The sequence below is a fragment of the Geotrypetes seraphini genome, chromosome 1, assembly GCF_902459505.1.
Source record: "Geotrypetes seraphini chromosome 1, aGeoSer1.1, whole genome shotgun sequence".
In the NCBI taxonomy this organism is placed as follows: Eukaryota; Metazoa; Chordata; class Amphibia; order Gymnophiona; family Dermophiidae; genus Geotrypetes; species Geotrypetes seraphini.
In genome coordinates, this window is record NC_047084.1 from 266,004,194 (window position 1) to 266,031,263 (window position 27,070).

Genomic DNA, 27,070 nt, shown 5'->3' on the forward strand with positions numbered 1-27,070 from the left:
AATGCCATCAATGAGTGGGATACAGTGACTGTAGGAGCGTTTACGGGCCGTTTCTATTTGGAGAGATGTGGAAGCAGGAGTTGTTTATTGCTGCTATCAGCATCTTCAAACGCTGCCATAAACAAATTGGCAACAGTTGGAGCAAACTTGGCTATTTTCAAAAATGTAAAATTTCCGCTTCCCCCTACCACCAATTCTCACTGTACTTCCCCTTTAATTTTTTATAAACCTTGTCGAGCTCTATATTTATAGAGAAGTTGCGGTATATAAGCTTAAGGTTTGGTTTAGCAAACTCCAGAACATTGCTTGAAAAATCTGTTCTCAAACAAAAAATCATTTTCACCCATGGCAATGTGCTATGGACTGTTGACAAACTCTTCAGCAGGTTATTGGCAGTGATCAGTGTCCAGTTCTCAAACTTTTTCTTTGTCTTCTACATCTTGCCTTCATTCATGCAAGTTCCATTTCATTATATTTGAAAACTGAACTTCAAAGTTGAAGTGTTTGGAAATTCTTCAAAGGATTCCCCTGCTTTGAGAGCAAATTTCTATTTTTGTATTGTAAACCACCTGAATAGTTTGTCTATAGCAGCGATTCTTAACCTTTGAGTCACAGACTCCTTTAAGATCCTGATGGAAACAATGGACCCCCTGCCCCAGAAATATTCACATAAACACAACTTTGCATGCAATGAATATAATGTACTTTACCAATATTTTATTGTCTCATACGACATACGAAGTATTACTAAAAACTTTAAAGTAAACAAACCCTCTTTTTATGCAAAAACAGCCAATTATAAAATACAATCCTCTTGTGCAAATTAAAAAAAAAAAAAAAAAGATCTCCTACTACTCCTCCTCTCGTTAATCTGTGAGAAAAATCAACACTGGGCTATATAGTAAATATAAATGTTAATTTTTATCTGATCCTCAGGGAGCCCCTGAAATCCATCCACAGACCCCAGGTTAAGAACCCCTGGTCTACAGGGTGGTATAACAAATCTTCATTTTTATATGCTCAACAAAGCTGCTCAAAAACACCCATATTTATTGAAACAAGACAACATTTGTTCATACATAGAATTATTTTCAGCTAACTGAAGGCTTAATAAAATCACTGTGTTTTGTGGCCCATAAGTATAAAATAGGACACACAGAGGGTCATTTTAGACATCCAAGTCCAATTTAGACATTTCCCCCAAAATGCCCAAAGTTGGAAGCACAGAAACATCTGTTTTAGAAAGCTGAACCATTAGAAATCCAAAAAGATATATATACTTTTTTGGATTTCTAATGGTTCAGCTTTCTAAAACAGATGTTTCTGTGCTTCCGACTTTGGGCATTTTGGAGGAAATGTCTAAATTGGACTTGGATGTCTAAAATGACCCTGTGTGTGTCCTATTTTATACTTATGAGCCACAAGACAGTGATTTTATTAAGCCTTCAGTTAAATCGTCTACTTGGACATCTAGGAAGGCAGGACCATTCAACTCTTATGACGCCTAACTATTTTATTTAATTTGTTTTGTATTCCATTTTCCCCAAAGAGCTCAGAACAGGTTTATACCCCATTTTCAACCAAAGAAACATCCAAGTTGAAATTGTCCAAATCCAGACCATTTGGATGCGAGAGTGGCCATACAGACATGCCAACGAGCAGTGGGACACCTTGGAGCAGTGGCTCTCAAACCTGTCCTGGACCACCAGCCAGTTGGGTTTTCAGGATAGCACTAAAGAATATGCATGAGAGAGATCTACATACATGGGAGGTGACAGGTATGCAAATCTGCTCCATGCATATGTATTAGAGCAATCCTGAAAACCCAACTGGCTGGTGAGCCTCCAGGACAGGTTTTAAGAACCACTGCCTTAGAGAGCACTGCTGTGAATTTCACATAAAGAATGCCAAAAGTATCTCTCACCATATACCCCTTATAATTTAAGCCGAGCCCTCCAAAACCTACTAGACCAGGGATCTCAGTCTCTCCTTGAGGGCTGCAATCCAGTCAGGTTGAATATGCATGAGATTTATGTGCATGCACTGCTTTCAATGCATATTCATTAGGGAAATCCTGAAAACCCAACTGGATTGAGGCCCTCAAGGAGGGACTTTGAGATCCCTGTACTAGACCCACCCGTCTACCACAATAGCCCTCGTGGCTACAGGTGGCACCAATATGGCAATATAGGATTTTAGTGGGTTCACGCTTTCCACCATAAATGTAGTGGATGGCTTATGTGCCTGGGTCCTCCTCTCTATGTTCACTAGCCCATCCACCAGGTTACTTAAGACACGTGTGAAGTGAAGCTCTACTAGGCTTTCCCATACCAAGTGCTGCTGTTCTAGAGACAAGTATATACTCTAATTTAGATTTTTTTTTGGTGGGGAGGGGGTTAATGAGCAGCACACCCCCCCGGAACTCTGGACACACAGCCGGAGAAATATTTTGCTAGATATCCAGGAAAAGGGTTTCGATTATTGGCACTTGCTCATTCTTTCTCAGAGGAGAGAAAAAGGGAAGAGGACGGTAAAATTATGGTCTTACCTGTTAATTTTCTTTCCTTTAGAAGCAGCAGATGAATCCAGACTAGTGGGTATAGCTCACATCGACCAGCAGGTGGAGATAGAGAACTGATTAACAGTTGGCCTTAAAGCCTGGTGTTCCTCTTGTTACTTCAGTTATGCATTTTGCCCAAGCAGCCCGAAAGGAGCATGAGCATCCATAAAACTTCATTCCAGTAGAAAATGTGCCCCTAAATAATACAATTACCAACCATATCCCAACTGAAACCATAAACAAACACCCTACACACATACAGTGCACTTGGGGAGGGGCTCTGGATTCATCTGCTGCTTCTAAAGGAAAGAAAATTAACAGGTAAGACCATAATTTTACCTTCCATAGCAAAGCAGCAGATGAATCCAGACTAGTGGGATGTAGCAAAGCAAACTCAAACCGGGTGGGACGCCAATGCCGCCTCCGCCAGTACCGCAGTGCCAAAACTTGCCTCCGCACTGGCTGCTACGTCTAAGCGATAATGCTTCGAAAAGGTATTACCCGACGACCAAGTGGCCGCTCGGCAAATTTCCTCCAAAGACATCCCCCCGGACTCCGCCCAAGACGTAGCCAATGCCCGAGTGGAATGAGCATGAAGGTGCTCCGGTACTTTCTTACCTGTCAACACATAAGCCGAAGCAATCGTCTCCTTGACCCAACGCGCAATGGACGCTTTAGACGCCGCCATCCCCTTGTTCTTACCCGCGAACAATACAAAGAGATGGTCCGACCTACGAAAATCATTCGTCACCCCCAAATAATGGAGAAGCATACGCCGCACATCCAGTCGACGCAAAGACAAAAATCGTTTACCCCAATCCTCCTTCCGGAAGGACGGGAGGAATACACTCTGGTTCACATGAATTGAAGAAATCACCTTAGGCAGGAAGGACGGCACCGGCCGCACTGACACCCCCGTCTCAGAAAAACGTAAAAAGGGTTCTCTGCAAGAAAGCGCCTGAAGCTCCGATACTCGCCTCGCCGAAGCCATTGCCACCAAGAACACTGTTTTCAGCGTGACATCCTTCAAAGTGGCCGCTGACAGGGGTTCAAAAGGTGCCCCCTGCAACCTCCCCAGGACGAGTTTAAGATTCCAGGAAGGACAAATTCGCCTTACCGGCGGGCGGATATGGTGAACCCCTTTGAGGAAACGGACCACGTCCGGCTGCGACGCCAGCGACGCGCCAGCCACCCGGCCCCTGTAACAGGCAAGGGCCGCCACCTGAACCCTTAAAGAGTTATAGGCTAATCCTTTCTCTACGCCTTCCTGCAGAAAGGCAAGAATAGCCGCCAGAGATGCATGGAAGGGCGCGATTCCCTGTCGACCGCACCAAGCATCAAAAATCTTCCAGACTCTCGCATAGGAGGTCGAAGTCGAAATCTTCTTAGCTTTAAGAAGCGTGGCAATCACCTGCTCCGAATAGCCCTTCTTCTTTAGCCTTGACCGCTCAAGAGCTAGGCCGTAAGACCAAAGCGGGCCGGATCTTCCATCCAGATTGGGCCCTGAGTTAGTAAGTCCGGAGTTACCTGGAACGTCACCCGATCGCCTACTGAAAGCTGAACGAGATCTGCGTACCACGGTCGACGCGGCCAATCCGGAGCCACCAGGATTACCCTGCCGTGAAAGAGAGCGATGCGTTGTAACACCCGCCCTATCATGGGCCAAGGCGGGAACACATACAGAAGGGAATTTGGAGGCCATGGGAGGGCCAACGCGTCCACCCCCTCCGAGCCCTTCCCCGTGCGCCTGCTGAAGAAGCGAGGCAACTTCGCATTGCGGGACGAAGCCATGAGATCCAACTCTGGCAACCCCCACCGACGGACTAGCAGGTCGAACGCTCGAGCCGACAATGCCCACTCGCCCGGATCTAGAAGATTTCTGCTGAGGAAGTCCGCTTGCACGTTTTCGTGACCTGCAATGTATGCCGCCGACAGAAGCGGAACATGCCCTTCTGCCCACTGAAACAATATCCTTGCCTCTTCGGCCAACTGCGGACTCCGAGTGCCCCCCTGACGATTGACATATGCGACCGCCGTGACACTGTCCGAAAAGATTCTGGTCGGCCTGTCCTGAATCAGGGACTGAAAAGCCCTCAGCGCCAATCTGATCGCTTTTAACTCCAACAAATTGATGGGCCACTGTGCTTCCTCTAAGGACCACACTCCCTGCACCGACGCTTGCAGGCACTGGGCCCCCCAGCCCCTCAGACTGGCATCCGTCGTCACCACCACCCACTCCGGTGTGGCTAACGGCATGCCCCGCCACAGGTGCAACTCGTGTAGCCACCATTGCATGCTGCGAGCCGCCCGAGGACTCCATCGGAGACGCACATTGTAGTCCAGAGAAGCTGGGGACCAGCGAGAGAGAAGCGACTGTTGTAAGGGTCTCATGTGGCCCCGAGCCCAGGGGACCACCTCCAGAGTCGCTACCATGGAGCCCAAAACCTGCACATAATCCCAAACCCGAAGTCTGGGCGACCCGAGAAGTAGGCGAATCTGAGCCTGCAATTTCTCTCCCCGGTCTCGGGGTAGAAATACTCTCCCCAGAGCAGTGTCGAATCTGACCCCCAGATGTACCAAAGACTGCGACGGGGACAGAAAACTCTTGGGAAAATTGACTATCCACCCTAACGACTGAAGGAGAGATATTACCCTCTGAGTAACCGACAAACTCTCCTGTCTGGACGAGGCGCGGATCAGCCAGTCGTCTAAGTAAGGGTGTACCCGAATCCCTTCCTTGCGAAGAGAGGCTGCTACCACGACCATGACTTTGGAAAAGGTGCGGGGAGCCGTCGCCAGGCCAAAGGGCATTGCCCGAAACTGATAGTGCTGGCCAAGAATCGCAAACCTTAGATACCGCTGATGCGGAGGCCAGATCGGGATATGTAGGTACGCCTCCTTGAGATCTAGGGACGTGAGGAACTCTCCCGGTCGAACTGCCGCAATGACCGAGCGTACCGTCTCCATCCGGAAATGGCGAACACTGAGAAATCTGTTGACCACTTTGAGGTCCAGCACCGGTCTGAACGACCCCCCCTTCTTTGGAACAATGAAGTAAAGGGAATATATCCCGCGGCCTACCTCGTCCGGGGGTACCGGTACCACCGCCCCCAGATCGAGCAGCCCCTGAAGAGTCATGCGGACCGCCTCTCCCTTGGCCGCCCCATGGCACGGGGATACCAAGAAAGAATCTTCGACGGGAGAGGCGAACTCCAACTTGTACCCTTCTCGAACAATGTCCAACACCCACTGATCTGACGTGATTGTGGCCCACTCCGCCCGGAACGCCGAAAGCCGGCCCCCTAAGGGAAGGGCGGAGGGAGCCAAGCCACCGTCATTGCGGAGTGCGACTTGGTGGGGTACGTGTTGGCTGACCTGAAGAGGGTTTCGTCGTACGAAAGGAACTCCTCTGCTGAAACCTAGGCCTCGACGCAGAGAAAGAACCACATGCTGATCTGAAGAATGGTTTACCAGGCCTGGACCGCCTCACATCTCTGAAGCGCGGTCTAGACAAGGAGGACCTCACCGGGGGCCTAGCCCTATCCTCCGGTAGACGCTGTGTTTTGGTATCCCCAAAATCTTTCACCAATTTCTCTAAGTCCTCTCCAAATAATAAACCTCCTTTAAAAGGGAGTCTCACCAGCCTAAGCTTGGATGCAGCATCTGCTGCCCAATGTCGGAGCCATAAGGATCTGCGCGATACCACTGACAGAGACATCTGTTTCGCAGATGCTCGAATAATGTCATATAAGGAGTCTGCCAAATAGGCCAAGCCTGACTCCAAATCAGCCAGTTCCGAAGGGACAGAACCCCCGGACTCCATTAAATTATCGGTCATCCCTTGTGACCACTGCAAACATGCCCTCGCCGCATACGAGCTGCAAATAGCGGCCTGTAAGGTAACCGCAGCTACTTCAAAGGACATTTTTAGTGAAGATTCAATCTTCCTATCCTGCGCATCCTTTAGTGTCACCCCCCCTTCCACCGGCAAGGTAGTCTTTTTCGTTACCGCTGCCACCAAAGCGTCCACCCTAGGTAACCTAAACTTTTCAAGTTCGGTCGGGTCAACCGGATACAGGAGCCGCATGGCCTTTGCCACTCGTAAACTGGCCTCCGGCGTATCCCATTGCTCCGAGATCAGCTCCTGCATGGCTTCATGCACCGGAAAGGACCTAGGTGGCTTACGCGTACCTGCCATCAGGGGGTTACCCGACACCTTAGCATCCTCCTGAGAGATATTTAAACCCTGCAAAGCCTTGGAAATCAAGGACGCCAGCTCCTCTCTATGAAACAGCCGGAGCGCGGAAGGATCATCAACTTCCCTGCCCGGGGGATCCTCTACCTCCCAATCTAAGACCTCCCCTTCCTCTAATGATTCAGGAAGGGAGAAAGGTGAAAAGGGAAGATGACCTTCAGCGTCCACGGTCGCGAGTCTGCGTTTCTTCGCCCCCTGCGACCGCCTCGGCGACAGTACAGGACCCGCAGACGGGCCGGCATTAGCCCCGGTTAAACCCGTGGAGGTGGAAGGCCCCGGGAGGGACGGACAGGGGCCGACTGCGAGCCCTGTAGCAGAAATGCTTGGTGCAATAACATAACAAATTCCGGGGAGAAGGAACTCACCCCCAGTAAAGTTGAACCAGCCTGATCAATGCTAGGGCGCGCAGCCGCGCTGTCCCCTAGCGACCCCGGCTCCCCGACCTCCGCTGACCTCCCCTCAGCCGCGGAAGAGCCTTGCAGTCCCCCCGAGTCACCCTCGAGGCCCGGGGACGTAGACCGTGCCTCACTGACACGGGAGATGGCTAACTCACCCGCTTGCAGGAAGGCATCTTCTGCCGGTGTGTCCCCACACCCTGCAGAGCAGAAGCCTGACAGTGCTCTGCGCTTCCCACAGCGCGAGCACCGCTGAGCCGCCACTGCTGCCATCGCTAAAACCGGCGCTTCAAAAAAAAACTTTCTTTTTTTTTTCACACGTGTGGCACCACGCCGCCGACCGCTGACTCCGCCCCCCCCCCCCGCGACCGCCGGAACGAACACGAACGACCGACTGACTAAAGAGGAGGCAGACAGCAAACACAGTAACTCACCAACCGGTCCCCGTTCTAACTGCAGCCGGGTTACAGCTGGTAATCGCACTGCAAGCCACACAGCATGGCTCAGCACAAGCAGGAAGACGCTGTGTTTTTTTTTTTTTTTTTTGTACTGGAATGAAGAACTCCAAGACGAACTTCCTGCAGTGGCCCAAGAACCCACTCAAACCAACGGAGGGGAGGGTGGAGAAGGGACCTGGGAGGGCCCAGGTGTAGCTCCCAAAGCCGGCACCGCTCAGCCAGGCACCCCTGTCCTACTGAAGAGACCGAGTCTCAACAGAGGAAGCCACAGGAACACCACCAAACCGGCCCCAGCCAGAATCCAGGAGCTAGTAGAGTAAGCTCCATTCCTGCTGGGAGATAGAGCAAAACTGAAGTAACAAGAGGAACACCAGGCTTTAAGGCCAACTGTTAATCAGTTCTCTATCTCCACCTGCTGGTCGATGTGAGCTATACCCACTAGTCTGGATTCATCTGCTGCTTTGCTATGGAAATTCTTTTTCTGAGAGAAGAAAAGTAGATCTATGGGTATGTATACATTATTTTGCTCTAAGCTTTGATAGGTTTGGGGAGAAAAGCTAAATAGTAGGTTCCCTTCTATAGGCAGTTTAGATCGTAGCCCTTTCAGGACCAAGGGACATATTTGTCCCATAACTTTAAAATCCTATAAATTTTGATTGGGATAGTCTACAGTTCTAAATTTGATATGTATGGATTCCATATGATACTGTCTTTATGTAAACAAACTGGTTCCGACATTCATTCATTAGCGTCGTTGCTAGATTGACGAGAAGATTCACTTGCCACACTGTCCATAAGCCAGAAGTGTGATTTTTTTAAATAAAAATAATGATATTTCACAAAAAAAATCAATTTTTTGGCATCTGCAAGCCCTTTTTACCATAAAAATGTCGTCAAAACCACAAAAATTGGCCTACGATCCATATGGTCCTGAAAGGGTTAAGAACAAACTTTACTTGGCTAGTCTCCATAGTTCTAAACTTTTGTAAACTTGAAACTTCTGCTAGAGATAAGTCTCTGGCAGGCAGAGCAGGCTTAGTCTCCATTCCCTTCCGCCCTCCTCTAGCTCATTTCTTTACTTTATAGTCAATTATTCTAATTAGGACAATAGAAAAATTACTACATATTATATTTCATTACCTGCTAAGAATCAAACACTAAATAAGCATACAATATAATCCTAAGGCTCTCTACAGTATACTAGTCTAATATATTCCTAGTAGCTTAATAGGGTTTAATTAATCAGCTCAATAAGATGCAGACAATAGTCCAGCAGCAAGAAGGGTGCTATCCAGACTTTTACACCGAATGTTACATGTATGATTTTCTCCTGGTTGGCAAGAAGTTATGCGTGTGCTTGTTGCAAAGAGATCCTAGCTCTCAGAGAACGAGTTCATTCCTTTGAGGCTAGAGTAGCAGACTTGAAGGAGCTGAGGGAGACAAAGTACATAGAGGAGACCCTACAGGGATGCTGTAGAGAAGTCCCACCTCCAGTCTGGTGTCCCCTGTGCTGCCTTGGAGAGGAGAGGTCTCCTAGAAGGACAGCATCACCCTGGTGAAGTAGGAAATAATCCTATAGCTAGGAACTGCCCACCAGGGGATGAAATATCCTTTCACACCGAGGATGTGTCTCCAGAAACTTCTTCCCAGGCAGGAAGGGTTAGGACAGCTGTTATGGTTGGCAATTCAATCATTAGGCAAGTAGGTAGCTGGAGGCAGGTGGGTGCGAGGATCGCCTGGTCACATGCCTGCCTGGTGGGAAGGTGGCAGAGCTGATGCAACACTTAGATAGGATTTTAGATAGTGCTGGGGAGGAGCCAGCTGTCTTGGTATATGTAGGTACAAATGACACAGAACAGGAAGAAAAATTTAGGCTTAGTTAGAAAGCTGGAATCCAGATCCTTCAGGGAAGCATTTTCAGAAATGCTTCTAGTTCCATGCGCAGGACCCAAGAGGCAGGCAGAGCTCTGAAGTCTCAATGCGTGGTTGAGATGATGGTGCAGGGATGAGGGATTTAGATTTGTCAGGAACTGGGCTACCTTCTGGGAAAGGGGGAGCCTATTCCGAATGGATGGATTTCGCCTTAACTGGGATGGAACCAGGCTGCTAGTGCTAATGTTTAAAAAGGAGACAGAGCAGCTTTTAAACTAAGATAGGGGGAGGGAGGAGAAGCCTACAGTCGCCCAGGAGCATATGACTTGGTACAGAGTATCCTTGAAGGATACTGTTCAATCAGAACATTTAGGGAGTCCCAATAGAGAGGTTTAAAAAAAAAAATGGTGAAAGAAAGCCAAGAGTGCTTAAGAGAGAAGCAGAGTAAAGATGTCAAGCTATCCCTGTCATCTTCAGCAGCCTGTAGATACAAGGAAAACACACAATTTGAAGTGTCAGTATACAAATGCAGTATACAGAAGCCTAAAAAAAAATAAAGAGTTACAATATATAGCACTGAATGATGAGGTCGATATAATAGGCATCTCTGAGACCTGGTGGAATGAGGATATCAATAGGACACTTACCTGGGTACAAATATCGTAAGAATAGAGTAAAATTGGAGGGGGAATTGCACTATATGTTAAAGAGGGAATTGAATCAAGTCAAACATTCTGCATAATATCGACAGCAGTGTGGAATCCATATGGAAAGAAATTCCATGTGTGAAGGGAAGGAATATAAAGGTAGGGTTATACTTCCGTCCCCCTGGACAGAATGAGCAGACAGATGAAATGTTTACAGAGATTAGGAAAGCTGGCAAATTGAGCTAGGGGGGTAGATCATGAATTAAGATAGCTGCCTGAAGGTGCTTGACAAGATGCCACTGAACCTTTTCCTGCATATTGATGGTAAAAAGGAAAGCAAAGACTCATTTGGTGGCGTCTCAAAGTCAAGGAGCTTAAAGAGTTCAGAATGAGATGCCTCCCATTTAACTAACAAACACACGGATCATTATCCAACCCACAAAAAAAACAACTCAAAAAAGAAAAAAGGGGGTATGAAGGATAATTGATACAAAAAATTATTTTAAGACGCTCAGAGTGTTTCAGCTATTGAACTAGCCTTCATCGGGGGACAATATGGTTGCTGTGCTACTGTGAAAACAATGAAATAAAATAAAATGAATATAAATATCAAAAATAAATAACTTCAAGCGATTATTTGTATGTAAAAGACATTCTTGTAATTGAAACTACTTGTTTGCAATTTGAACCAAAACTTAAACAAAGATTCTAGCCAAAACTTAATGAAGATTCTATCTATTATTTAAGAGACCTTATGTTAAAAGCACCCTTACTGCAAAAAAAAAAAAAAAAAATCGCTACTATGAGGAATCGCTACAATTAAGTATGTTTCAGAAACGCACAAATGGAACTTACAAAAAGCTCCATACTTTATTCAAAATTACCTCTAGAAGATAAGATAAAACAAACAGAAAACATAAGGAAAATCCCAGTACTAAACCATCTTACCTATACCATGTCTCAGCTTTGCTGTTGTGGTGTACACGCATGAACTTGAATGTTCTATATAAAAGTTCCTAATGAGCTTTTTCGGCAATTGTCCACAGCTGGTAAGAACGTAACGATGTGATGACGCAAAAGACGTTACGTTACATAACGTAGATATTCTATATATGAATCCCTAATAGACATTTACCATTATTGCTATACCTGCTGAATGCAATGACAGTGACGTAGAAAACATTATAGGGAACTTAAACATCTACAACTGATAGAGAACAGCGTGATGACAAAGACCGTTGCGTTGCACAACATAGAAATCGTATGTATAGATCCCTACTAAATGTTACACACCGGAGATGTTTTGTACATAAAAAAATCCTTACTAGACATTTAACATCATTGTCTATACCTACTGAGTAAATAATAAAGAGTAATTCCCCATTTAAAATGGCTCCAATGGAAGAACTTCTTTGTTGTTAAAAACAAACAGTGGACTGAACGGGAGCAGAATAAATCTGAAGAAACCCTAAATTAAATCACAAGTCCCATTCCCTGTTTAATCCTTGATGGTGTCAAAGTTTAATTTGAATAGCCATCGTTTTTCTTTCTTCAGGAGAGTAACATTGATGTCACCCCCTCTTTCAGATCTAGTGATTTTCTCTAGAACTGTAAAACGTAAATCTTCAAAACTGTGATCTAACTCTAAAACAGTGTGCAACTAAGGGGGCTGCAGTATCGCCTTGATCACACCCAAGACAAGGCGATACTGCAGCCCCCTTAGTTGCACACTGTTTTAGAGTTAGATCACAGTTTTGAAGATTTACGTTTTACAGTTCTAGAGAAAATCACTAGTAAGAGTGCTTATAACATAATGTCTCTTAAATAATAGATAGAATCTTTAAGTTTTGGCTAGAATCTTTAAGTTTTGGCTAAAATCTTTAAGTTTTGGCTAAAATCTTTAAGTTTTGGCTAAAATCTTTAAGTTTATCTTTTGGTTCAAATTGCAAACAAGTAGTTTCAACTACAAGAATGTCTTTTACATACAAATAATCGCTTGAAGTTATTTATTTTTGATATTTATATTCATTTTATTTCATTGTTTTCACAGTAGCACAGCAACTATATTGTCCCCCGATGAAGGCTAGTTCAATAGCTGAAACGCTCTAAAACAGTCTGAGCGTCTTAAAATAATTTTTTGTATCAATTATCCTTCATACCCCCATTTCCATTTGACAGGCAATGCCTGCCCCATCTGTTAAGAAGCCATTAAACTAAAACTTACTTTTATAGACCGAGATATCAACCACGAGAAGCTCGACTCTGTTTACAATAAATGTAAAACATAATACATTAAGAGATACTCATGTGGAGATAAGCATAGTGGAGGAGACAAAAAAAATCAGAAGGTATACCACAGGACTCTTGCAGAGTATTCTAACAACTCCTCACTGGAGTTGATAGAGATAGCCAAGTCAAACTCTTCAAAGTACTCCTTCCAAGGTGAATCAGGGAATGTGCATCGAGAGGAACGTTGTCCATGTACTGAGGAATGTTGAAGTGAAACAGGGGATAATGCTTACATTAATGATGCATATGTCTAGTGTGTCCATGCAGGCTCCAATGCTCGACGTTGAGCAGGTGTGTGTGATCTTGTCCTCAATTGACACTTTGATGCATCCCTGGGCTGGGCTGAGGCTAAGGCTAGAATGGAAGCCGTTAAAGCCTGTGAAGACCGTCCGCAGTTGCCTCTAACGCTCTTGTCAGAGCATAGCCCAGATCTCCTCCTAGAAAGACACAGTACTGGTACCAAAAGAGACCGACTGGAAGCAATCTGCTATACCAGTTGGCGTGGCATGGGAGACCTTGCTTTTGAGGTACACCTCTGCAGAGAAATCTGGAGAAAGCATTAACACTACGATGACCATTGATGAAGTCAATGCTTGGGAGGATGCCTAGAAGAATGTTAATGCTTCTTAGCTTTTTTATGTGCTACATTCTTTGATGCTCGAGGCATCAATAAAGATGAAGTATAGTCCTGGAGCTGCAAGGAGCTTGACGCTTACAATGTGGTGTTGGTGCCAATGTCGATGCCAGGGTCACAGGAGGCTGAGCATCAGGTTTTGGAGTCCCGAACTACGCTTGATGTGGTACTGATTTTGACATGGAAGGGAAAAATGGCCATCACAAGTCAAAGGGCTCAATGGTCTAGGGAGCTTTAGGGAAAAAAAAAAGGTCCAAAAATGAGCAATGCTCCCAACCAGAAAAAAAAAAGAAAAAAAAGATTCAAAGTGGTCCAAAGGCCACAAACAAAAAAGTTGCCAAAAATAAACCAAAGCCTGTAGGAATAGAGAAACATGATTTTAAAAAATGATGGGAATGTACCAAAATATCAAAAGGTTTGACAAACTGAAGAGAACACTGAAGGCACAGCTTCTCAGCTCCACAGAAAACTATGGGTCCTGCGAGCAGATATTGGATGGGAAAGCATTGACATACGTGCAGTACAGGCACTACCTTAAATTCTTTTTAAAGTGACTTCTGTGGTAAGCAAATTAATGGAAATGCTTTTAAAATAGAGAATGGTCAAGTTTCTGAAATCCTGTGGATTACAGGACTGGAGGCAACATGGATTCGCTAGAGGTAGGTCTTGTCAGACAAATCTGATCAATGTCTTTGACTGGGTGACCAGAGAATTGGATAGAGGATGTGCACTAGATATGGTGTATTTAGATTTTAACAAAGCCTTTGACAGTGTTCCACACAGACGTCTAATAAATAAACTGAGTACCCTTGGGATGGGTCCCAAAGTGACAGGCTGGGTCAGGAACTAGTTGAGTGGAAGGTGACGGAGGATAGTGATCAATGGAGATTGCTCTGAGGAAAGGGATGTTACCAGTGGTGTGCCTCAAGGTTCTGTTCTTGGGCCTGCTCTTTTTAACATTTTTATAAATGATATTGCTGAAGGGTTGTCTGGTAAGATTTGCTTTCTTTTCGGATGATACCAACATCTGTAATAGAGTGGACACACCTGATGGTGTGAATAACATGAAAAAAGACCTGGTGAAGCTTGAAGAATGCTCTGAAATTTAGCAGCTAAAATTTAATGCTACGAAATGCAAGGCCATGCATTTGGGATGCAAAAACCTGAGGGAACGGTACAGTTTAGGGCAGGGGTGTCCAACCTTTTGGCTTCCCTGGGCCACATTGGCTGGAAAAAAAATGTTTCTGGGGCTGCGCAAACGCTGCAGCAAGACAGAGGAGGGAGCTGGCAAGATGGTAAACACCCGGGGGCGGCAGAGGAAAACACTGCATCGCCCTCGACCGGGGCTGCACAAAATACTTGGTTTAGGGGGTGAAGAACTTATGTGCACGACAGAAGAGCAGGACTTGGGTGTGATTGTATGTGATGATCTTAAGATGGCCACAACAGCTTGAAAAAGATGACAGCGAAAGCTAGAAGGATGCCAGGTTGCATAAGGAGAGGTATGGCCAGTAGGAAAAGGGAGGTATTGATGCCTCTGTATAAGACTCTAGTGAGATCTCATTTAGAATAGTGTGTACAATTCTGGAGGCCGCACCTTCAAAAAGATATAAAAAGGATGAAGTCGGTCTAGACGAAGGCTACTAAAATGGTGTGTGGTCTTTGTGATAAGGCATATGGGGACAGACTTAAAGATCTCAATCTGTATACTTTGGAGGAAAGGCAGGAGAGGGGAGATATGATAGAGATGTTTAAATACCTACATAATATAAATGTGCATGAGTCGAGTCTTTCATTTGAAAGGAAACTCTGCAATGAGAGGGCATAAGATGAAGTTAAAAGATGATAGGCTTTGAAGTAATCTGAGGAAATACTTTTTTACAGAAAGGGTGGTAGATGCGTTGAACAGCCTCCCAGAAGAAGTGGTGGAAGCAGAGACTCTGAATTCAAGAGGGCCTAGGATAGGCATGTGGGATCTCTCAGAGAGAGAAAGATAATTGTTACTGCGGATGGACAGACTAGATGGATCATTTGGCCTATATCTGCTGTCATGTTTCTATGACAGTGCACTTGATAGTGTCCATACCAGGTTCTGTGGATGACATCACCCACATCTTAAATAATAAAATGCTAGCCGCGCATGCGCACTTGCCTCGCGTGTTCCCTGATCCCTTTTCTGTCGGGATGTGGCAAGACAAGTGCGCATGCATGCTTATTACGTCACAGTGAATGCAGGAAGCGGAGTGGCCAAGTAAACAAAAAAAACAACAACCAAGCGAGCCGGGCCGCTGAGAAAGCGCGGGAGACCTGGCCCGGGCTGCGGACTGGTAAGGAGCTGGGGCAGTGAGCCTTCCCTGCGGTTGAAATGGAGCCTGGCCACCCTCCGCGACAGACCACAGGAGTCAGAGTCCTTTTCCTTTTCCGCTCACCCCCCCTTCCCGCGGACCCGACTACCTTGGCGATTCAAGCAGCGTGTGCACCAGTCTTCACATGCTGCTTCGGGCCCTTCTTCTTCCCTGATTTGCTCTGCCGCGTCTCTGATGATGTCATCAGGGACGTGCCAAAGTAAATCAGGGCAGAAGGACCTGAAGCAGTGTGTGAAGAATGCTGCACACGCTCCTTGAATCGCCGGGTAGGTAGTCAGGTCCGTGGGAAGGGAAGGGGGGGGCGCAAGGATTCTGGGGAGAATGGCAGACACCGGCCCTGTACTAACTCCCGTGGACAGGGGGAGCAGGAAGGGGTGCTGATGGACAGGAGGGGGAAATGAAGGGAGGCCTATTGCTGGACAGAGGGAGCAGGAAGAGGTGATGGACAGGGGGGGGAAAGGAAGGAAGGCTTATTGCTTGACAGGGGGGAACAGGAAGAGGTGCTGATGGACAGGGGGGGAAAAATGAAGGGAGGCCTACTGCTGGACAGGGGGAGCAGGAAGAGGTGCTGATGGACAGGGGGGGAAATGAAGGGAGGCCTACTGCTGGACAGGGGGAGCAGGAAGAGGTGCTGATGGACAGGGGGGGAAATGAAGGGAGGCCTACTGCTGGACAGGGGGAGCAGGAAGAGGTGCTGATGGACAGGGGGGGAAATGAAGGGAGGCCTACTGCTGGACAGGGGGAGCAGGAAGAGGTGCTGATGGACGGGGGGAAATGAAGGGAGGCCTACTGCTGGACAGAGGGAGCAGGAAGAGGTGATGATGGACACGGGGGAAAAATGAAGGGAGGCTTACTGCTGGACAGGGGGAGCAGGAAGAGGTGCTGATGGACAGGGGGAGGTAAAACAAAGGGAGAAGGGCTGCTGCTGGATAAGGGGAGCAGTGAAGGGGTGGTGGTGGACACAGGGGAGGTAAAAATAAGGGAGAATGGACAGGAAAAAGCGGCTAAGGAGACAGAGAGAGAAAGAAATAAAGACAGACACACATATATTCTAGCACCCGTTAATGTAACGGGCTATAAAGCTAGTGTAATAATATAATGCCTGTTTGTTCTCAGAGAACTATAGCTAGTGATGCAAGGTTCCACATTAGGAGTCACTGCCCAGTAAAAAAAATATAGGTGACCACCGTTAACTACACTGAAACCCTCTGCTCCGTGTGCAGCAGTAGCAAAGAAAATAGAATGTTAAGAATTATTAGGAAAGGAATGGAAAACAAAAATGAGTGTAATAATGCCTTCATATCGTTCCATGGTGTGACCACATCTTGAATATTGTGTGTAATTCTGGTCACCGCATCTAAAATGACTATAGCAGAATTAGAAAAAGTACAGAGAAGGGCGACAAAAATGATAAAGGGGATGGGATGATCTCTCTGAGGAAAGGCTAAAGCAGTTAGGGCTCTTCAGCTCGGATAAAGATGGCTCAGGAGTGATAGTCATTCTGACAATTCTTAAAAGTGAACCCAAGACAAATCAACATAGAAACATAGAAACATAGAAATAGACGGCAGATAAGGGCCACGGCCCATCTAGTCTGCCCACCCTAATGACCCTCCCCTATCTTTCTCTGTGAATAGATCCCACGTGTCTATCCCATTTGGCCTTAAAATCGGGCACGCTGCTGGCCTCAATCACCTGTAGTGGAAGACTGTTCCAGCGATCAACCACTCTTTCAGTGAAAAAGAACTTCCTGGTGTCTCCTCGCAGTTTCCCTCCCCTGAGTTTCCACGGATGCCCTCTTGTTGTCGTGGGACCCTTGAAAAAGAAGATATCTTCCTCCGCCTCGATGCGGCCCGTAAGATACTTGAACGTCTCGATCATGTCTCCCCTCTCTCTGCGCTCCTCGAGCGAGTATAGCTGCAATTTGTCAAGCCGTTCTTCATATGGAAGATCCTTGAGTCCCGAGACCATCCGGGTGGCCATTCTCTGCACCGACTCCAGTCTCAGCACATCCTTGCGATAATGTGGCCTCCAAAATTGCACACAGTATTCCAGGTGGGGCCTCACCATGGATCTATATAATGGCATAATGACTTCCTCCTTACGGCTGACGAAACCCCTTCGTATGCAACCCATTATTTGTCTTGCCTTGGATGAAGCCTGCTCCACTTGATTGGCAGACTTCATGTCCTCACTGACGATTACCCCCAAGTCTCGTTCTGCTACCGTTTTTGCTAGGATCTCGCCATTAAGGGTATAAGACTTGCATGGATTTTGGCTGCCCAGGTGCATAATTTTGCATTTTTTGGCATTGAAGTTGAGTTGCCATGTCTTAGACCAGCGCTCCAGCAGGAGTAGGTCGTGCATCATGTTGTCGGGCATTGAATCTTCGTCTGTTGTGCATTTGCCCACTACATTACTTAGTTTGGCGTCATCGGCGAATAATGTTATTTTACCTCGAAGCCCTTCTGCCAAGTCCCTTATAAAGATGTTGAATAGGATTGGGCCCAAGACCGAGCCCTGTGGCACTCCACTGATCACCTCCGTCATTTCGGAGGGGGTGCCATTCACCACCTCCCTTTGAAGCCTACCTCCAAGCCAGCTCCCAACCCATTGCGTCAATGTGTCACCTAATCCTATAGAACTCATCTTACCCAGCAACCTGCGGTGTGGTACACTATCGAATGCTTTGCTAAAGTCCAGGTACACAATGTCTAGGGACTCCCCAATATCCAGCTTCTCCGTCACCCAATCAAAGAAGCTGATCAGGTTGGATTGGCATGATCTCCCCTTAGTAAATCCATGTTGTCGGGGATCCCTTAGATTCTTTTCATCCAGGATTTTATCCAATTGGTGTTTAATTAGAGTTTCCATTAGTTTGCTCACTATCGATGTTAGACTCACTGGTCTGTAGTTTGCTGTCTCCATCTTTGAGCCTTTCTTGTGGAGTGGAATGACGTTAGCCGTCCTCCAGTCCAACGGGATGCTGCCTGTACTAAGGGAGAGGTTGAAGAGCGCGGACAGTGGCTCCGCCAAGACATCACTCAGCTCCCTAAGCACTCTGGGGTGCAGGTTGTCTGGCCCCATTGCTTTGTTAACCTTGAGCTTCGACAGCTCACCGTAGACACTGCTGGGCGTAAACTCAAAGTTTATAAAAGGGTCAACTGAGCCAACCCTTGTCTGTAGCTGAGGGCTGAGCCCCGGCGCTTCTCGGGTGAAGACTGAGCAGAAGTATTCATTTAATAGTTGGGCTTTTTCCGAATCCTTATCCACATAGTCTCCGTCTGGATTCCTAAGGCTTACAATCCCGCCTGAGTTTTTTCTTCTGTCACTGATATACCTGAAGAAGGATTTATCTCCCTTCTGGATGTTCTTTGCCAGAGACTCTTCCATGTGGAATTTAGCCTCTCTGACTGCTGTTTTGACGGCTTTTGATTTGGTCAGGTAGTCTGCTCTAGAGTCCTGCTTCCCAGATTTTTTGTAAGAGATGTATGCTTTTTTCTTCTCCTTGATTAGGTCTGAGATCTCCGCAGTAAACCACTGTGGCTTATTGTTCCTTCGCCGTTTACTTACTGATTTAACATAGCGGTTTGTTGCTTCTTGTATGGTGGCTTTCAAAGTCGACCACATTTCTTCCACATTATCAGTTTTTGCTTGGCTTTGTAGCGCCTGGTGAACGAAGTCTCCCATTTCTTTGAAATTTGTGTCCTTGAATTTGAGGACCTTGGTCAGTGTGGTAGATTTAGTGAAACCTTTCCTGAGATTGAACCATACCATGTTGTGGTCACTGGAGGCCAATGTGTCGCCCACCGAGACCTCTGTGACACTTTCTCCATTGGTAAGTATCAGGTCCAGTATTGCCTGATCCCTTGTCGGTTCCAACACCAGTTGCCTGAGTCTTGCTCCCTTCATAGTGTTTAATAGCCTCCTGCTGCTGCCGGAAGCAGAGGTAAGTGTAACCCAATCCACATCAGGCATGTTGAAGTCACCTAGCAATACTGTGTCCCCACGCAAGGTGATATTTTCTATATCTCCGATTATTTCCATATCCAGGTCATCTTGTTGTCTTGGGGGTCTGTAAATTACGCCAAGATACAAGCATTTGTCTTTCCCTCTGGCCAAATTAACCCAAAGGGATTCTCCAGTATACTGGACATCTGTGATTCTCGTGACCTTAATGTCATCTTTAGTATATAATGCTACACCTCCTCCCATTCTGCCCTCCCTGTCCCGGCAAAGCAAGTTGTAACCTGGTATGTCCATATCCCACCCGTGGGAGTCTGTGAGCCAGGTCTCGGATATCGCCACCACATCCAGGTCGGCATTCCTTATTTCTGTTTCCAATTCCAGGATCTTGTTTCCTAAACTGTGTGCGTTGACGTACATAGCCCTCCATGTTGTATTTTTGTTACGTCTCAATGGGGATATTTCTGCTTGAGCTATTTGAACACCTTTAGCATTGTTTGCGTTATTTGTGCTTTCCTTAGGCCCAGAACTACAATGTGTATTCCCCATATACCCAGGACTACAGTGTGTACTCCCCTTAGACCCAGAATTACAATGTGACCCATAAATTTGATGTGACCCTACTCCCAACTTGAAAGTGTGTGCACTCACCCCCGACCCAGAATTTTGGTGACTACTTACCTCAGCCTCAAAAAAGTATTGGCAGTTTAGTTCGCCAGGTATGTTGTTTATGTCTGTACCCTCCCCCGACTTACCTAGTTTAAAGCCCTGTGGAGAAGGCGGGCCAGACGGTGTCCAAGGACATTCTTCCCTCTTCTGGTCAGGTGCAGCCCGTCATGTCCCTGTAGCCCTTGCAGTGCTTCTCCATGGTGCAGAAACCCGAAGCTCATCTCCTTGCACCATCCTCGCAGCCAGTCGTTCGCCCTCAGTATTCGATCCTCTGCCCTTGCCCTTCACTGGGAGAATCGAGGAGAAGACTACCTGCGCATCCATCCTCCTCAGCTTCTCCCCCAGGGCCCTGAAGTCTTCAGGTATGTTGTCCGGGGTGCTCCTGGCGGTGTCGTTGGTTCCGACGTGGCCTCGGTCTGTACAGAGACCTCTGCCCTCCGTCCTGGTTCCCCTTCCATCTGTACTCGCACCATAGCCATCCCCTGGGTGCTCTCGGTGACTGAACTGCCTGTTTTGATTGAAGTCTTGCTTCTAGTCCTACCTGCCATTACAAAGGTTTATTGTTACTATTACAACCCGCCTCTTCCCTCTCTGTGTCCCAATCTGCTGCGCTTCTCTCCGCTCCTCTCTACAGCAGTCCTCTGCCTCCCCGACTGCTTTCTGTTCCTCTTTCCCACTGCCTCCGCCTCTCTGCAAGCTCTGTTGCTTAACTGCCTTCACGCTCCTCTCTCTTCCCTTGCCGCTATCTCAGCCTGCTCCCTTCACTGTCCCTGCAAGCAGCCTCACTCTCCAGTCACCACGTGCTGCTTGCAGATCTTCATTCATCCCCTATGGCTTTATAAATAGTCAATTAGATAATTTTTCACTCATTAATAATAAGTTATATAGAAAAGATAATAACTTAGCTTTTTTTCATTTTGTTCTTTTTCATGTTGAACTCCATGGCCCCGGAGGGGTTAAATGAATCAGCTGACTGGTTAGCTCAAGTTGACCTTAGTTATTGATCCCCGGATATGACGTCCGGGGACACTATTTCAGTGAGTGGAACAACGCGGCGGCCATTTCTTAGAAGCCGCTGAACATAAAAGTTGGGAGCATTTAATGATTCAGGTATGTTTTGATGAGATTGTCTGTTTTAGAGAACAATATATCTAAGATTCTAATGGTAGGTTTTAATTGCATGATTTCTGTGTTTTCCCTAGACCCCATGCCTTGACAAAGATAGGCGAAACGCGTCGGCAGGGGAGCGATTTATGCTGACCGCTAGAGAAAGCAGTTGCAATATAATTAATAGACAAAGAAAAAGAACAAAATGAAAAAAAGCTAAGTTATTATCTTTTCTATATAACTTATTATTAATGAGTGAAAAATTATCTAATTGACTATTTATAAAGCCATAGGGGATGAGGCATTGAGGTATTGTTTACTTCAAGAGGTCTTTCTGACACCCCATTAAATAGTATATCTCACATCACTGGAAATTTGGTATTTCAGGAGTGATAGGACAGAGATCTATAAAATACTGAGTGGAATGGATAGGCGTGAATCATTTGTTTACTCTTTCCATAAATACAAGGAATAGAGGGCATACAATGAAGCTAGGTAGATTTAAAATAAACCATAGAAAATATTTCTTCACTCAACGTGCAATTTAAAACTCTGGAATTCATTGCCAGAGAATATAATAAAAGGTTTAGATAATTTCCTAATGAGTCCACAAGCCATTATTCATAGAAACAAGAGAAATATGATGGCAGATAAAGGCCAAACGGTCCATCTATTCTGCCCATCAGATGCACTTGGGAAAATTCACTGCTTATTTCTGGCATAAAATCTGTTTTTATTAATTTTGGGATCTTGCTACATACTTGTGAGCTGAATTGGCGGCCACTTTTGGAAACAGAATGGACCTTCCGTGTGTCCCAGTATGGCAACTCTTATTCTCTTGTGATTTGTTGCTGAAGGACATCTAAAGATGCTAGAGGCTATTCCTTCCTTCTTGGAAGATCTTTCTCCTTCCTATGTGGAAAAAGCCAAAAGGGAAGCAGCCAGCTGGGTCCAAAGGAATGGTGGCAATCATACGGCTAAATACGAGTTGTCGCAGTTTAAGGAGGAATGTGCTGTTTTGAAGTACATCATTGATGCAATTATCATTTTCCTCTGCCCAAAAATGGAATTGTGAGAACTGTACAGTATCCTTTGTGGGTTTTCAAGTGTGGCTCTTCCCAGTCTTGTCAGGAGACAAAAATATAGGACGTTTTATCTAAGGTCAGAGGCTTATTGTACCAATGTTGAGCCCAGGGCAGTTTCCTATTAAAAGGAATCTTATTTACTCACGAGTTATTTTCATTTTACTCAGTAAAATTTTCTGGATAGTACACAGAAAGACAAATATGATGGCAGAGAAAGGTCAAATGGGCCATTCAGTCTGTAGCATCCACTATCTCCTTATTTTTGTTTTTTTTAAATTATGTGTTACCTGCCTTGAATAAAGGCGGAATATAAATTAATTAACTATAAACTCTCCCTAAGAGATCCTACATGCTTGTCTAATGCTTTTCTGAATTCAGACAGTTTTGTCTCCACCTCTCCAGGAGACTATTCCATGCATCCTCCATCCTTTCCGTAAAATAGTTATTTCCTTAGATTACACCTGAGCAATACTCCCTCTAAGGTTGGGCCAGGTACGTGCAATTTTTTCTTAAGTGAGTAACAAATTGTCCAGATTTACAAGTAGTTTTGTGAGCGACCATGTAAATCTGTGATCACAACTCCTAGATGTATAAATAAGCATAACATAAGATTTGCTATACTGGGACAGACCAAAAGGTCCATCAAGCCCAGTATCCTGTTTCCAACAGTGGCCAACCCAAGTCCTAGTGCTGCCTGATTCAGGAAAAAAAATTTTGATTCGATTCAACCCATTGAATCAATTTTTCGATTCGATTTTCCTGCCCAATGGGTGGTTTATTTCAAACATCCTGGTTGGTTTATTTTATAGTCACTTTTATATGGAGAGATATAATTATTATACTGTGATGTTAGTTTGAACCAATATGTTCTATAATCACAGTGTCTTTATTGATTCTTAATTAAATATAGTGAATATCTCAGAACCAACACCCGTGACTGGTGAATTCACCGGACTGGGGTTAATTGGGGGACCATCATTGAATTTCAATGATGGTCCCCCAATTAACCCCAGTCCGGTGAATTCACCAGTCACGGGTGTTGGTTCTGAGATATTCACTATATTTAATTAAGAATCAATAAAGACACTGTGATTATAGAACATATTGGTTTATTTTATAGCCTCTTCACCCCCTTTGCCCTCTCTCCTACCCACACTGGTGCTGTGGTGTAAACAAAAACACACACATATTTAAAAAAAAAAAAAGACTTTTCTTCTCTCTGTTAAATCCTAGCTTACGTTTGCGGTCCAACACCAGCTCTGGAAGGATACACATTGCAAATCTGATATATTGTAATCACAAAATAGAAAATAAAATTATTTTTTCAATTTTTTTGTCTGGTCATTTTTCAAATCATGTTGGTCCCAGGCTCTGGTTGTCTTCCAATAACTCACTTGCCAAGGTCTCCTTCTTTCTTCTCTTGGTACTAACCATCCATCTTCCATCTCTGTCCTCCCCTTATGTTTCCCTTCCCTCCCCTGGAGGTCTGGTATCTTTCCTTTTTTTCCATCTCCATCCCCCCACAGCTGCAGTGATGAACCCCACCATCCATAGATCCACCATCTCTCCTTTTCTCAACTACCCTTTCATCCAGCATCTCCCTCCTTCCCCACCACCCCAGGGTCCACTATCTCTCCCTTTCTCTTCCCAACTACCCTCCTTATCCAGTATCTCTATGCCCCCCTCCACACCATCCCTTGTGCCCAACTTCTCTCCCTTTCTGTTCCTTCCCTCTCTCCCTCTCCTCTGTTTTTAGACTCATTATTTCTTCCCCTCCCCCCTCAGTCTGGCATATTCACGTCTCTTTGGACCTCTCCCTCTGTGTACTTCTACACCAGGGGGCCACCCCCCGAAGGCTGGCACGATTCCCCCTTCTCTCCAGCGTCCTCTGGCTTCCCCCCCTGGCCTACCGGTCTCACCTTCAAAGCTAATTACAGCAGCCCGCAGTGGATCGCTGGTCCTGTAGCGATCCTAGCAAGCTGCTTTTGGCCTCTGCAGTACATTCCTCTGCTGCAGTCCTGCTCCTCCTCTTCTGACGTCAAGGTAAAGTATGTGGCAGTAATCCAATCAAGGCAATATTAGGGCTTGAACAACATGATCTAAAATCGCAAAGTGAAAGCATTGGTTTCAGTCTAAACAGAATATGCAATTGTGCATACCCACCTCAACCACCCTGAGAATTTGTTTTCCTATTGAAAGGGCAGAATCCAAACAGATTCCTAGAATTGTCATCTCTTTCCTTTAGTTGCATCCAACACATTAAAGACCATGAGAAATATCCCAAGAGTTTCAATCAACCACCTACGCAGAACCATATCAAAGGTTTTGCTAAAGTCCAAGAACACCATATCTAGCAACCCTCCCATATCCAATTTTTCCTTCCCTTAGAATGTGGATCTCATTCCTAATGGACTGACTGCTTTTGTGTACTAAATATGTTATGCTTGGTCACCCAGATCTCTGTATAAGTTCATTGTAGCCCAGCTTCTATTGATACAATCTAGTAAACAACTCTCGCTTTTGAAATAAGGGGTTCCTTTTTGAATTATTTGTCTCCACATTGTGGATCTCACTGCTAGTGGACTGACTGCTTTTGTGTACTAAATGTTTGCTATGCTGTTTTATTTCTTAAAGCTATGCTTGCTTTTATCTACTTTTTAACTATACGTACAAAAAACTACCAGTTTGTTAGTTCCAGTTAACCAGCAAGAGGCAACCTCCAGCTCATGTATACAATGTATACAGGGAAGTAGCCTAGTGGCTAGAGCCCTGGACCAACTAGGGAAACTTGGCTCAAAATCCTGCTGCATACTCCTTTCAGCGCTATTTAAGTGATAAGTAGTACCGTATTTTCTCGCATATAACGCATGCGTTATACGTGGTTTTTACGTACCACGCATACCCTTGCACGTTATACACGTGAGTGTGTTGTACAAAATTTTTTTTACATAGTTCCCCCCCCCTGACGTCCGATTCACCCCCCCCCCCCCGCAGGACCGCTCGCACGCACCCGCACCCCCACCCCGAAGGACTGCTCGCACGCACTCCCACCCGCACCCGCACCCTGAAGGACCGCTCGCACCCCCACAGCCTCCCGACCCCCCCCCCCCCCATCATGTAGACGCTCCTACCGGTGTCCTGCTGCTTCCTCTTGGCGGTCCCGACACCCGACACGATCGGGGCAAGAGGGAGCTCAAGCCCTCTTGCCCCAGCTAACCGCGGCACCCCCGACACGATCGGGGCAAGAGTGAGCTCAAGTCCTCTTGCCCCCCCGACTCCCCGACACAATCGTGGCAAAAGGGAGCCCAAGCCCTCTTGCCCCGCCGACTCCCCAACTCCCCGACAATATCGGGCCAGGAGGGAGCCCAAGTCCTCCTGGCCCTGGTGACCCTGGCGGTCCTTCGGGGTGGGGGTGCGTGTGCGTGCGAGCGGTCCTTCGGGGTGGGGGTGCGAGCGGTCCTGCGGGGGGGGGGCATCAGGCTTTCAGGGTGGGGACAGGACTTCAAGGGGGAGAGGAGAGTCAGGGTGGGCGAAAGGAGAGTCGGGGTGGCCAGAGGAGAGTCGGGGCGGGCGAAAGGAGAGTCGGGCAGCATGCGCGGTATACGGGTGTGCGCGGTATATAAAAATTACTGTACATAAATTTGTGTTTCTCGCGTGCTATACCCGTGTGCGCGTTTTACACGGGTGCGCGTTATCTACGTGAAAATATGGTAGTAGTAGTATTTGGATCTGCTGGCCACTGCACAAAACGAGAGTAAGCATGTGCTTTTCCCTATTAATCATTTCCACAACGGGCAGTGAGCCACAAGTTTCAATTAATAGATGCTGGACTTCTCCAGAAACTTGATTAAGCTTTTCTTTGTAAATCAACTATTCCTGGATAATGTGTTTAATCAAAAGTCAGTACAGTATAAAAGTTCCACAACTTAGTAAAACAAATTCAAGAGAACTCCGTTTTACTAAATATACTTACCAGCAGCTAACCATTTGTCCCATACATAGATTGGGAGGGAATCCTTTTAGTACAAACCAAAATTGGCTCTGCCCCCCACCAAGACATATCTCCTAAAGCAGTGTTAAGGGTCCCCATGAAAAATTTCCTTAGGCCACAGTTTGGCAACCACCGGTGTATTACCTTTGCTTGCTATTCCACTTGGGGCTTTTAAAATATGACATGGCTCCCCTATTCCCTGTAGAGTTTGGAAACTGCTGTCCGAAAGCAAAGCTTCTCAACGCCTCCCATGAGGCACACCTAATCAGTCAAGATTTACCGCAATGGATATGCATGAGAAAGCCAAGTGCATATACTGGAAGTAAACATGCATACACTTTATGCCATACATGTAATCCTTAAAACAAATTGTTTGTCACGCCTCCAGGACAGAACTGAGGAAATTACTTTTACTTTAATCACAGTTCCATTTCCACAACACGTTTCACAGCTTTTAACGCCACTACAACCAACAGCCGCAGGAACCTGTTCTGTGGGTGACGGTTAGTACTAAGCACCGACTTAGGGGGGAATTTGTATGATGTGACACCCCAATCATTTTTTTTGAAATGTTGGGCCTATGACCACAGCTCATTCTGGGCAGGCGACAAAAGCTGCTGCGACCATTTTCGACAGAGTGGAGAAGAGAAAACAGCCACGTTAGCGTGAAAAGAAATGCATTTCGGCGAGAAGTATCTGAAACAGTACGCCAGCCCACGCGCCCCACTCACCCTTCACTTCTAGGCAGAACTATGTGTGCGCGCGCGCGCGCGATT

The 27,070-nt window shown here is 46.1% G+C and overlaps 1 protein-coding gene across 3 annotated transcripts in view; it reads right to left on the bottom strand.

Moving 5' to 3' along the window:
• The window catches only part of NAT8L (N-acetyltransferase 8 like), a 76,538-nt gene that overhangs the window by 48,322 nt on the left and 1,146 nt on the right, over nt 1–27,070 (bottom strand). Inside the window, exon 1 of one of the 3 annotated variants that reach the window (XM_033950864.1) lies at nt 26,439–26,987. The exons of the other annotated variants lie outside the window; for them this stretch is intronic. Within the exon in view, the coding sequence (XP_033806755.1) occupies nt 26,439–26,479 (41 nt within the window). The 5' untranslated portion in view covers nt 26,480–26,987. Of the gene's footprint in view, nt 1–26,438; nt 26,988–27,070 lie in introns of those variants that run through there. 3 annotated transcript variants of the gene reach the window in all.